The sequence below is a fragment of the Eucyclogobius newberryi genome, unplaced genomic scaffold (assembly GCF_026437365.1).
Source record: "Eucyclogobius newberryi isolate DKJ021-1_F unplaced genomic scaffold, fEucNew1.0.hap1 SCAF_7, whole genome shotgun sequence".
Taxonomy (NCBI): Eukaryota; Metazoa; Chordata; class Actinopteri; order Gobiiformes; family Gobiidae; genus Eucyclogobius; species Eucyclogobius newberryi.
Window position 1 is genome coordinate 11,975,739 of NW_027316389.1, and position 14,543 is coordinate 11,990,281.

The following is a 14,543-nucleotide window of genomic DNA, read 5'->3' on the forward strand; positions in this document are numbered from 1 at the left end:
TTTCTGAGTTTATGCTTTATGACTTCCAACCACACACCAAATCTGCTGCAAGAAGTGTGGTTAGAAACCGTTTCCAAGGAAGTAAAGCGGCAAACTGTGTTTGTTTAAGCAGATACACAAGTGCAGAGACGATCTAGTCACGTTTTAGTCAGATGGTCAGCTTTTATATACTTAACCAACCGTCACACAACATGCATGTATCTAAAAGGCAAGACCAAGGAAATTCAATGCACATACTGGTGACCGAGAAAAAATGATTCACCACAACAGTACACTCTGTTCAAACTCCTTTAAGGATGGTACAGACATGTCTTTAAGTGCAATGCTAGAGAATCTAAACACTAAACATTTTTTCATTTCAAAGTGGCAGCGGAAAACTTAAATGTGTTCACTGGCGAGTTGCGGAAGCTTAGGCATGGCTTGATATGTTGCCAGTTGCCAATATCTAAAGCTTACAGATTGTAATTTGAAGCGATTCTTAGATAACGTTGCGCTAAATAAAAGGAACTAACACTGTGTGAATTGTTGATATGCATTAGTGAAATAGGAAGTCATGCGCCAAGTTAACGAGGACATTCTTCCCAGTCACATGACATGAAGTTGTATTGGGTTATTTTGATATACCTTGGGCTAAATCTTTGCGCAGTTGCATGACGGCCGCCATGTCACAGTCCACAGTGGCGTATGCGTGAGGAATGGTGGTCTTCGACTGCGTTAGCCTCTGAGCGATCACACGCCGCACATTTGTGGCTGGGATTTCTGTGAATGTACCCTGAGGAAGAGCAGATTCAAGAATTACTAAATGCAATAGACATTATGTGTTTAAAAATAGCAGCCATAATATATATATATATATATATATATATATATATATATATATATATATATATATATTATATATATTAAAAAAAAGATGATTCAGTGAGTGGACTGAAGAGGTATTTATGTACGCATTGTAAAACGTTTCGTTCTCTAATAAGCATATCTTGCAGACACCTTGAATCATTGCATTATTTTCTATTGCAAGTTGTCAGAAATGTCTACACTGCATCCTGTTGTTTGTAACAGAATCTATGTATAGAATTTGAGAACATAATATTCAACGGTCTCGTTACAGACTGAATCGGATCTTTCAAACAAAGAACTACAGGTTCCAGTCATCAAACAGCATTAAAGAACAATATCACTGGTAAAGTGAGATAAGGTGTGGCGGCTCACCGGTGCTCCCGGCTTCCCTGGCACAGACAGAGGAGGGATGTTGGGTCTGCTGCCGGGGGGAGCGGCTACTGCTGCTGGTACTGCTGCTGGAGCAGGGGCGGGGGCAGCCGGACCTGGGGCAGCCGGACCTGGGGCCGAGGGCAGAGGTGGTGTAAGTTTGGCACCAGGAGAAGCCTTCAAGAGATTTAGTGCATCTCTGAAATTAGAAGAGAAAAAACACAATTAAACAACAATTAAAAAAAGCATTTAAGAAAAAACATATCATCAAACAAGTAAATCCGGGGCTTGTTCAAAGTAAATTAATATAAAAAAAAAAAAAAAAAAGCCCAGTTTAGTAAATGCATACTAAATGGAGCTCAACAGTCCTGCCCACATAAAAAAATAAATATATATAACCAAAAACGAATAAATAAATCAGTTTGCTGTGGTTCCGAAAGCACATTTCTTATTCATTTTTGCCAAAGCGTTTAAGAGAAATACAAATACTAATATCTAAAAAGGCATGACAGAGGCTAACCAGCTATGTGGTTGATAATCATATTCATAATTGTCAGTTTCAGAAGCAGTTGAAAGAGTTGAAACAACATAGGTCGTGTGGTCAATAGTTACCACATAGCCAATTACCCCCGAGCATGTGTATAAAAAAAAAAAAAAAAAAAAAACACACACACACACACAAAAACCAAAACATTGTTACATCTCCGCAGACTACATTTTTAGATTAATTATGGCAGACAGGGTTTTCTGGGGGTAACTATGGGCCATCTATCTGAAACCATGTCGTCGTCGTCGTCGTCGTCGTCGTCGTCGTTGTCGTCGTCGGCAGCGGCAGCGGCAGCAGCAGCGGCAGCGGCAGCGGCAGCAGCAGCAGCAGCAGCAGGAGCAGCTCTCCAGGGAACAAACTAACCCGCCGGGGCTTGTATCAAGTGTCAACGAGGGCGCGCTGCAACAACTTAATCCACAACTTCAGCTCATTATGGCCAAACAGGTCTTGTATGAAGCGAGTGGAGACATATCGACTTTCCATTTGCCAGCATACTAAAAGCAATGACCAAGACATCACAAGCTTTGGACGTTTTTATTGCGGGCTTATAATAATTGTAGTAATTTTGAGATATGCAGGATATGGGGTGGCCAGGGAAGGTATCATGTCCTGACCAGCTGCCCCTGCTCCTGTTGTGAGAATCGGTCCAGGTGCGCACACGTTTCCTCTCAGTATTGTGTGTATTTGTGGTCAGACGACTGGGCCCACTTGGAAATCCCCATCAGTAAACATGACACTTCCTCAACAACTGTTGCTGAAGCCAAGGACTATCGACATTCTAAGTCTGTGGGGTCCCGATTGACTAAAGTTTGACGCGTTGACGTGAAATGTAGTCTGCACCATGGCTTATTGCTGGTTGTCGTTAGCTTTACTGTGACGGCAAAATTCCCTCTGGCCTCTGAAAGTTGTGAAAAGCATTCATAAACTTGCAGTTAATAATTAGGATGCTCAGAAATAAGTAGGGTAAGTGAGCAATACAATGTGGACCGATGCAAATAGTTCAAAAATGAATACAATTAACTACTTCTGTTTTCAAGTACAGCACCTTTAAATACTGCACGTCCTACTTTTATTGCTGGTTTAGCCTTAATACATTGCATAGACACGAGTTTATATTATTATTCAATCTGTCATATTTTGTCATGTTTTTTCCCGACAAACATTTATTCTGTCATTTGTAGTCTAGGTTAAGACACATATTAGACCTAACCCTCCCCAAACAAAAAGGTATAAACTGATATTTCTGCCTTTGAGTTGTTAATTTCATGGTTTGTTCACGATCTATGCAATACTTGAACCTCAACCAAAACATTTAAAAGGCACATTCATGATGCATTATGAGCACATTGTCAAAAATATATTGAGGTATTCATTTTTGTCAATATTGCCCACCCCACCACTTCCTGCAGTATTTGTAACTTTTATTTCTAAGTCAGTTCTAGAGATTTTAAGACATTTTGAGTCCGATTGCCGTATTTGAGCATGAAAATCTGGTCAGAGGCGACAGGGCTGTTCTCGTTGACCGATTGAGTGTACAGAGGGCCAGGCCAAAGGAAAAGAAAAGAATCCTAAGAAGCAGAAGCAACAGCCCACACATGCACCAGTGTGAACTAAACCAGCAGCACATGTACAAAGGCAGCCATTAATAAAGTGGCTTGTGCTGCCACCTAGGACCGACTGTGGCACTTCAACATGAATAAACATGAGCTTTGCCATGAGAGGAATGGTCTCGCTTTACACCTTTTTCAATGAGCCTGCTGTTAATAAGCATGCACACTTTGTAAGGAGGAGAAAATAACAAATCATTTAACACAAAGGGTGGAAATGATGATGTCATGGGATTATGCTTTATATATGAAATAGTACATTTTGAGTCCCTTTTCCATGAATGAATATTTTGAATCAAGTTGAATTAAAGAAAAAATAATGGATTTTGGAGTAAAAACATTTTTACAGTGACATACTTTGTATTTTTGTCGTTGACAATGAACCTGTTTTGAAGGCTTCCTGTGGGTTATGTAACACACCATGATCTCATCCATAGGTTGTGTGACACCCATGTTATTCAGGCCCAATAAAGCCAGGCTCCAGTGCAAAGACCAGAGCGAGGGGACCCCTGCTCCAATGTGGCCCACAACAAAAGGAAGGAAACCATGTCTATTCTGGCCTTTTCTCAAGAAGCTCAGCCGGTGTGAAACTTTTTAGGAGCTTTAGTTTACAATGCAGAGTGATTACTCCAGGCACAATACAATTTTACAGTTTTAAGTGTATGATCAAACATGTTTGAAGAGACCATCAGTGGCAATAATATAGACAAGAGATGTTAAATTACTTCACCTTTTGATGCACCAATCAAGTTGTAGGCAAGACAATGCAAGATTATTCGTACAGCACAATTCTTCCACAAGGCAATTAAAAGTGCTTCACACAACAAGAAAAATGAATTAAAATACAGAAATCACAAAACAGTCTAAAACATAAAAGACAATAGCGCAAATCAAATCATTTCAGTCATATGCACAGCTAAATAAGATTTTAACATTTTAGCTGCATAAAACTGAAACGATTCCCCTTTTTTAGTCCTAACGCTGGGCACCAGCAGGAGGCCGGTCTCTGAGGTCCTCAGAGTCCGAGATGTACTTTGGTGCTAGGCCATGGAGAGAATTGTATACAAGCAGAGCTGCTTTAAAGTCTATTCTCTGAGCCACAGGAGCCAGTGCAGAGACCTGAGAACAGGACTAATGTGATGGTACTTCCTGGTTCTGGTCAGGACCCGAGCAGCAGCGTTCTGGATGTACTGCAGCTGTTTTACAGCTCGTTTGGAGAGGCCAGTGATCAGGTTGTTACAGTAGTTTAATCTACTGGAGACAAACATATGGATAAGTCTCTCCAAGTCTGGTTTAGACTCTATACTTTTGATTTTGGCAATGTTTTTTAGATGGTAAAAAGCTGCTGATGTTATTGATTTGATGTGAGTGTTAAAGTTCAAGTCTGAGTCTATTATTACCCACAGATTTCTAACTTGATTTGTATGTTTTAGAGCGAGACTCTGGAGGTGATTGCCAACACTTTCTCTTTGTTTCTGTGGGAATTAATTGTAGTTAGTGAGGTCAGAGAATATAACAATTAGACAAAGATTAAATTAAGAATTTAAGTAAAAAGGGGTTGCTTCATAAGCCACATTGAGTACCTCTCCCTTCTCCCTGTGGTACACGGTCTGTTACTATGGCCACCAGTGGGTCCTGGAGACTGGGTTGCCATGGAGACTGAAGTTCCCTAATGAGATTCCCCAGCAGGGTTTGAGCTGGGTAACGAGAGCATTCAATCAGTTCCCTCCTGACAGCAGGTAGCTGTGCGAGTTTGTTTGCAGCTAACAGCTTTCTTTACTGTGAACTCGTGATATAACAAGATTAAAGTGTCACAATGCTAACACGCTCTTTCACTTACCCAAACCCTTCTGCCATTCCTGTGCCTGCATGTGCCCATCATCACAGAACCTGGTGCTCTGTACTTCATAGACACTGTGAGTGTGTTTTTGTGTGTGTGTGCTCAGATGCTAACAGGTGCCTCCTGCAGATAGGCTAATGTCCCGTTTGTATAAACAAACTATGAAGGACAGTTCATTTGAATGAAGACACAAATCCCACACAGCATGTATAATGTGTCAATTTAACATTTCTTGCACAAAGCACTTAACAAGAGTATTGAAATGTATTTCAGGGTTGAGCACTTTATTATAATTATCATAGCTTCAAATACAAACAACAATTGATTAAGTTCAATTCTGAAAGCTTATTCAGTCTCTGAAAACTGGAGCCACTTGCCTTAATAATAACAGCAGCCTTAATTCAATTTCCCAATCAAATGTATTCTTAGTGCAATGCTGGGACAATATATATACAATGAAAATAACAAAACAAGGAAACTAATGGCGCACAACAAAGTCTTGTTACAAGACCGACCTTTGCAGATTTTATAAACATACACTGTTAATGCTCCAAGCCCCATCATTTCAAAATTGTCCTTATTGCAGCAGAAAGAGATTTTTTAGTCCAGTCACAGTTTACTTTATGAGAGGAATCATAGCCGCCTGGAGGAAGCTACATGTGGCAGCATGATACTAGTAAAGACATCACAGACCACCACAAGGGCATTAACCCACCAGGGATTAAACACAGTCAAAACTGGTCTGCTGTGGAAGGCCAGGCAAACATAATTCTCATGATTGCTGATTTGTAATAAGATAAAACACTATTTGACCTTAGCGTAGTTTTAGTGTGAGTGCAGACTTACTCCTTGGTAACGAGTCCTCTTCGTCCAGTGGCCGTGGCCAACTTTGGGTCAAGCCCATGTGAGTCCAGGATGTGTCTCGCTGCCGGACTAAGACGCAAGCTAGAGAAAAGAGCAAAAGAACATTTTTCATTTAAATACATGGTCTAACAGGGCCGTCTAACATAGTTGTATCCCAAGAAAAATAAATGTCAACAATGTTCTCTCGGTCGACTCTTTCCCAGACCAAATATTATGTGCTTTAACATATGTGCATTTTAATAACAGTGAAAGCAGTTACATAAGCCTCTATTAGTGATACCAGCATAATAATTGTATGGTGAACTCATCTATAAGAAGAAAAGAATTCAATGAGGACACAGCGTTTTGGAGACTGACACATTAATGACGCACATTCTCTCTCTGTCACCTTTAATTGTTTCTGATGTGATGCATGTTGTGTTTACCACAGGGCACACGATCAATGTAAATGTCAGAGCGGGTGGTATTGACGTGGACCCTCAGGCTTGTTCCCTGTGTGGAATCTTCCATAAATCGGGCCTGCTCTACATCTTTAAGTGTCAGGATGATGAAACCTGAAGACTTCTGGACTCAGCACAAAATGTTTGCACAACAGCTCACGTTTGTTTGGACGGAAATCCTCTTTACCGTGGCATTTATTTTGTCAATAAGGAATACCACCATGTTTACTTGATGATGATGATGATGATGATGATGATGATGATGATGATGATGATGATGATGATGATGATGAAACAAAAATGGTATAAAATGGCTTTAAACCATGTTATACCATATTTCCGCACTTTTTTTCATAGTTTTGGCCGGGGTGTAACTTATACTTATATTTATACTCCGGAGCAACTGATATCCATCCATCCATTTTCTACCGCTTGTTCCCTTTCAGGGTCGCGGGTGACTGGAGCCTATCCCAGTGACTTCGGGCCTTAGGCCGGGTACACCCTGGACAGTGGCCAACTCGTCGCAGGGCTAGCAACTGATATGTGATATTATTTGTTATTTTCACACTTGCAACTACATTTTATACACCAGTGCAACTTATACATGTTTTTTCTTCTCTATTTTGCATTTTTTGGCTTATAGTTCGGTGCGACTTATACTCCGGAAAATACGGTACTTGTCTGTGTGAGTGATTCATGCAGTAATTTTTATTCTCCTTTAACCAAGAGGCCATTGATCACAAAGGTCCTGTTCACACCGACCCTCCATACACATCACTATGTCCCTACTATGTTCTCCAATTATTTAGTCTTAATTGGTAATATATGTTGTAATTTTGGCACAAATGAAAAGACATAGCTACGGTCTGGCCGTGTGGCACTTTGTTGTAATTAGGAAGGTCAAGATTCTCATAATTAGTGAACATTTTAGTATAGATTTAACTGAAGTAACATATTTTTTTCTTCTATTATAATATTACTATACAAAATGCTATGTTGACTTATAGACTATAAGTGCATTCATTAACTTGACTTCATAATTCAGAAAGGTTGATTTGTGTAAAGCTGGTCAGACAGTAGAGTAATTTTGATCCATTGAAAATTTTAATGAGCGAAAATCAATTATTTTACTGTGGTCATGGTGTCAATAATCATGAATAATCAGCAACTTGATGTTACTTCTCACAATCATCGTCAACATACTTGTGAATGGGCAGATTAGACCAATTTTGAGATTTAAAATGTTAGAAATAGAAAAAAAATACTCCACCGGTATCATAGATTACAGCAAACAAATACATAATCTGGCATTTTCAATTCAGAATATCATGTCAATATTGTAAATAGCTACACAGCATCATTTATTTCCCTACATACTGTCCATTTCATTATTTTGTATGATTTTTTTTTTTGTGACACATTTAGCATGGATAATATATTTTGATCTATTGGTGCATGATTTTCTATATGGCAGTCATTATTCTTTGGTTCAATGGCGCATTTCATGGTCCAATTTTTTTTTTTTCACGCAGCAGACTGGAGTGGATGATCCATCTGTCAACCTGCTGTCAATACATTTGGATTTGAAAACGCACATTTCAATCAATTTTACATGGAAGAGTAGCATACAATGAGGATAAACACACAATTATTAATCATGTTATTTATAGTATAGTAACTTACAGTCCAGACGTGTGTTTTGGAGTGGCGGGTTGTGTTGGTGCGGGTGCAGTGGCTTCTGGGGCAGGGGCAGCCTCAGATGGAGCAGCAGCAACAACAGCTTCAGCAGAGGGAATCTCCACCTGCTTCCAGTCCTGACCCTCCTCCACCATCAGGGCGATCAGAGTGCCCAGGCGCACGGCCCGACTGCCCTCCTCCATCTAAGGGAAACAGAAATATGGGTTATTGAAGAAGCAAACTTAAAACGGTAAGTAAAGCTCGGGATGGCATTGCAGTGGATTTGTTAATTCAACAGCCCATTTTTTTGCCAATTTTTTTGTCATTTTTTAATATAATCATTTAGTTTTCATTAATCAATAAGTATACACATGGTAAAAACGTTGTTTGTGGTGTTCTGTCGACTGTGAACATACACCACGTGGGTGAGTGTGCTGGCCATACAAGAACGGAGATGTCTTCAGCTTCCAGGAATTGTGTAGAGAGGTGTGCAACATGGGGCCGTGCATGATCAACATGAGGTGATGGTTGTGGATGAATGGCATATTAATGTTGCCCATTGAGCATGTTTGGGACACTGGATTGGAAAATATGACAGTGTGTTCCAGGTCCTGATAATATCTAGCAACTTCAGCAGCCAGATACCGACAGGTTTTCTGACCCCCCAATAAAGCAAAATCGAACATTTCAGAGTGGCCTGTTATTGTGACCAGCCTAAAGCACACCTGTTGCAATATTCCTACACCTGCGAGATGGAATATTAATATCAAAATGAACTGCTCAGTAAGACCGGTTTTCACAGATTTGTGAGCAGTGTTTCAGAGAAATTGGTCTTTTGTGTATATAGAAAAGGTTTAATAGCTTTGAGTTCATCTCATGAAAAATGGAAACAAAAACACAAGTGCTGCGTATATATTTATAATCGGTGTAGTTTTACAATATTTAAAACTAAAACTCTCTGTCTATGTAATCAATACGTCTCATCCAACATTCACATAATACCATACACACGACTGACACAAATTTCTGACATTTTAAACAATCATTTAACAAAATAAAGGTGTTATGTCATAACATTTGAACTTCTATGTAAATTATAGTGTTTACATTAAGATAAGATAAGATATTCCTTTATTGTCCCACGTGGGGAAATTTCATTGGTGCAACGCAGGTAGATACAGAGGTAGATACAGAAGAAAAGAACAGATTACTTATAGGAAGTTTGAAAAACACTTTCAGTAGAAGATCTCCTATAAACAAAAACTCCCATAGACAAAACCCAACAAGGGATGGAGGGGAAAAAATAATAAAGATAAAAATAAATAAATAAATACATAAATACCATTGCATGTGATCACGACAGTTATTGCACATGAATATGTTTCACGACGGCACATGGATTGCAGATGAATTTCACAGTAATTGCACATGAATCACGACAGTAATTGCACATATGACGGAATTGCACATGGTTAGGTCAGTATTGCGAGTGTTCAGGACTAACAGTGTTTGTTATAAAGTCTGACAGCAGCAGGAAGGAAAGACCTGCAAAACCTCCTGCACCGAGTCCAGAGCGCAGCCCAGGACGGAGCTGGACTTCTTGATGACTCTGTCCAGCCTCTTCCTCTCCCTCTCTGTGATGCTGCTGCTCCAGCAGGCCACACCGTACAGGAGGGCTGATGCCACCACAGAGTCGTAGAAGGTCTTCATGAGTGGCCCTGTCACTCCAAAAGACCTGAGTCTCCTCAGGAGGTAGAGCCGACTCTGGCTCTTCCTGTACAGTGTGTCTGTGTTATGAGTCCAGTCCAGTTTGTGGTTCAGATGAACACCCAGGTACTTGTATGAGTCCACTCTCTCAATGTCCCGTCCCTGGATGTTCACTGGTGAGGGGGCAGTGGGGTGACGTCTGCGGAAATCCACCACCATCTCCTTGGTCTTCCCCGCGTTGATGAGGAGGTGGTTCCGCTGACACCAGTCCACAAAGTCCTGCGCCAGTCCTCTGTACTCCACATCATCGTCGTCCGTGATGAGTCCGATGATGGCAGAGTCATCAGAGAACTTCTGCAGGACACAGCTGTCCGTGTCGTGTCTGAGGTCTGCAGTGTAGAGGGTGAAGAGAAAGGGCGCGAGGACAGTGCCCTGGGGCACCCCCACACTGCAGGTCCGAGTGTCAGACACACAGTCCCGTGCTCTCACAAACTGGGGTCGGTCTGTGAGGTAGTCCAGGATCCACTCTGCCAGGTCATACTCCACACCAGCCGTCTCCAGCTTGTCCCTCAGGAGCAGCGGCTGGATGGTGTTGAAGGTGCTGGAAAGATCGAAGAACAGAATCCTCACAGAGCTGCCAGGCTTTTCCAGGTGAGAGAGAGAGCAGTGCAGCACGAAGATGATGGCGTCCTCCACTCCGATGCCAGGCCGATATGCAAACTGCAGCGGGTCCATGGCTGAGCTCACGGTGGAGCGGAGGTGGTCCAGGACCAGCCGCTCCAGTGTCTTCATCAGGTGGGACGTGAGAGCCACTGGCCTGAAGCTGTTGAAGTCTTTGGCGCGCGGTGTCTTGGGCACAGGTACCAGACAGGAGGTCTTCCAGACCTGTGGTACCACCCTCAGCTTCAGGCTCATGTTGAAGACATGCTCCATAACACCACACAGTTCTGGTTGCTAGGAAACAGTTGTAGAATTACCCATGTCATATCTGCTGCTATGTCCAACCAGGAAGTACAATTAGGCTGTCACCAAAATGGTCAAATTGGGGAACAATATGAAATAAATGTTCACTACATTTTAGTGAAATGTGTAGTCTAATCTGTCATAAAGTATGCAGTTTATGAGTCGTTTACAATGATCTTGCACTTCAGCAGCACAAATAAAACACCAACTATTCAACACGGGTATCTTTACCTCTATAACCACTCTTGCTTTGTATTGTACTGCTCAACTTGTCGCACCACAATACTCTTGCTCTCCACATTTTCAACACTAAAAGTCTCTAATGGGACATTTTCCATCACTCAAACAAAGTTGCCCTGACAAACCAGTCAAAAGCAAAACTGTGAAAGTCCAGTGCTCCCAGAGTGCGATGGATGTATTTTCATGCTGCTGAAAGCCGTCAGCCATTGATTCACTGTCTTGTTACGCTGGTACGCCAAATCCACAGCCAGCGCGCGCCGTTCTCCCAAGGCAAGGTGTTGTTCCTCACTCAGTATTGATCAGTGTAAATGAAAGGCCAACCGTTGTGCATTGCGGAGGTTGGCCAAACTTCATCTCTTATGAAAAGGAATCGACAGAGACCTACTTCTTAAAAAAGGTCTTGGTCAAAAGAGACAGTTAGAAAATTAAAGTAAATCACAACAGCTACAGGATATTAAAGGTGGAGCGACACAAAAACTCAAATTGAATCACCCACCTTTATGTTTTGAACTGTTGTGTATGAATGCAGCAACATGAATTGTGTATGTAAATAGCGTGTGTATGTGTGTGATTGACAGTATTTTGGTATTAATACTACTACTACTTTTTGTCATACATTTGTGACAACTATTTTATTTATTTATAGATCTTCTACTGAAAGTGTTTTTCAGACTTCCTATAAGTGATCTGTTCTTCTGTATCTACCTCTGTATCTACCTGCGTTGCACCAATGAAATTTCCCCATGTGGGACAATAAAGGAATATCTTATCTTATCTTATTGAAAGGGCAAAAAAACAATGCCCCACCCCCTCTGCACAACCTGTTTTCAAAAATAGCACAAGTTGTAACTGGATTGGAAAGAAGAGAGCAGGGTAAGAACACCTGTGCTCACCAGTGGGAAGACCTATGCTCTTCTTTAAAATGATTACTAGTGCATGAAATAAGAGGAAAAAACTCAAAAGTAAACATCTATGTTCATAATATGTGCCTCTGCATACCTAGCTCATCTTCTTGTTTGTCCACTGGGAGGTGATGGATGCTATTCAGGGAAATTTCCAATTCTCAGGTCTTCCCTAAAAAGAATACATTAATCAGAAATACTACAGCATTGTGCGAAAAAGGCAACTCTGATGTAATATGATGTACCGTTATGTAGGGCTGCTCCAAATTATTGTGATATTTGAATATTTTGACAGAGTAATTTATTTTAAAAAATGTACATGCCTGAATGTATTTGTCAAACTGTGTCAAAAAGAAAACAAGGCCAATTGAGATCGAGTAAGGAAAATCTTTTTTGTTTTTTAACATTTCAATTTTAAATGCAGTACATTTCTGTCAGATGGAAGTCCTGTAGTTATTGCAATATGTTTAGTTTCTTGCAATATAAATACATTTGCAATATTGTGAAAGGTGTCATCAATACAAATACCCTGGCTGAACACCATGACACCTTTACAAAATATATTTTTCATCATTACCTCAATCATGCTGAATATCAAACCAGCATAAGGAAGCATATTCATAAGTATAGGAGGAGTTAGTTATGATCTCCATAAGCTTCAAAAAGGCTAAACATGAGGAAAATAACCAAATCCCCATTGTATGTGCCATATTTTACTGGAGATATTCATGAAAAATACATTGTTTATTTACCCATTATATCCGCAAAAATGTTGGGCAAAACTAGTATGCCCTGTAGCTTGTGTGAGATGAGCTCAACACTGCCACCAGATTGTCCTGGGACACAATCAAACTACTGCTCTCACAGATTAGAGTCACAAAGCCTATTTTACCTGTACTATTTTTTTACAACAGTTGTACACACGGTTCTTTTTATTCGTTTATATGTTTACAAAGTGGTTTTGTACAGACATCTCAGAACCTGCAGTGATTGAAGATCCAACAGTGGTAAGAGGCTGTTCTACATGAATGAGCTGGCATTTAAGAATGAACATGTGCTGTGAACTGTGATGCACATCCCCGCATTCATACACTCTCTGATGATATAAATAGACAGGACCTCTGCCTGCCAGACCCACACATTTAATAGTTTTATAGCATCAGTGGAAGCAGACTGATTTGGCGAAAATGCCCCCAAAGGCAACTCTAATGACATAGAAAAGGCGTATAATGTGTTTCAAGGGAATTGTCCGCTTCGTTATGGTACTGAGGAGCAGTAGTAATTAAACATGTTACATAGAGCCCATAAAACTGATATCGTTTTAATTTTTGGAGGAAGCTTTATGTGGGGGCAAAAGATCATGGACAAGCAATAAACAGTGAAGGGCAAACAAATGTGTGGCTTTGACAACGTAACAGAAATACACAGTATGTCCATTCAACAAACATTTACAAAACCAAACCTATCGGGGATCTAATCTTTATGTATTTGTAGATATCTCTCTTTTGTTGTATGCTTGGCCAAGTTAAAATGTAATAGACTTCTTGTGGTTTTAAAATGGCAATTGCAATCCCAACTGCTCCACATTAAATACTAATCCAAGATCCTTTTCAGATTTTAGTAGGATCTGGGAACTCGGAGTACAACTTAAACATTATGTTAAATCATAATCATAATTAATGACTTGATTTTTAACATGTTTTACCTTCATATCTGGGTAATCAAATATAGGCCTACTACTTAATTTTGCCACAATACTATGATTTCAAACTCAATTTTGATAATGAGCAAAAGGCTCAAAACTCAATACAGATGCCACAATACTGATGTGCAATTCTGTCGTATGTGCAATTACTGTGAAATTCATGTGCAATCTATGTGCTGTCGTGACACATATTCATGTGCAATTACTGTCGGGATCACATGCAATGGTATTTATTTATTTATTTATTTGTCTATGGGAGTTTTTATTTATTTATAGGAGATCTTCTACTGAAAGTGTTTTTCAGACTTCCTATAAGTGATCTGTTCTTCTGTATCTACCTCTGTATCTACCTGCGTTGCACCAATGAAATTTCCCCATGTGGGACAATAAAGGATTATCTTACAATAATGATAAAAAGACTGTAAAGATAATAGTACTTTTATGTTAGCATGTGGTCTTAAACTAGTTCTAATAAAGCTCAAGATCATTCTAAAACCATGTATGTGAATTTTACTAGTATTGATACTTGTCCAAATGAGTATCTGGTTTCACACATGGGGAAATTTCATTTTGATAACCATACTATAAACACACACACTGTCGGCAAATGATTGAAAGGAGGTGAAGGAAGGTGAAGTCGAAAAAGATTAGGAATTTCACACAAATTAGTACATATTATACCATCATTTATTCCAAAATCGGTGGTTGTTTTCAGTTCAATTTAGTCCACACTCCAGTTGTAAGCATATCCCCCCCCCCCCCCCACCGGTTGTCCAACACCCGGGGAGCTGTGGTTTAAAATTGGTGGAGGGCCATTGTGGCAGTTGACGGCCATA

General features: G+C 40.2%; 1 protein-coding gene across 1 annotated transcript in view; it reads right to left on the reverse strand.

The window, feature by feature from the left end:
• Positions 1-14,543, reverse strand: part of pdhx (pyruvate dehydrogenase complex component X) — a 35,624-nt gene that overhangs the window by 12,838 nt on the left and 8,243 nt on the right. The window contains exons 4-7 of the mRNA XM_072435221.1: positions 8,197-8,393; positions 6,056-6,154; positions 1,219-1,414; positions 625-772 (exon numbers count right to left, since the gene is read on the reverse strand). Coding sequence (XP_072291322.1) covers positions 625-772; positions 1,219-1,414; positions 6,056-6,154; positions 8,197-8,393 — 640 coding nt within the window. The remainder of the gene's footprint in view (positions 1-624; positions 773-1,218; positions 1,415-6,055; positions 6,155-8,196; positions 8,394-14,543) is intronic.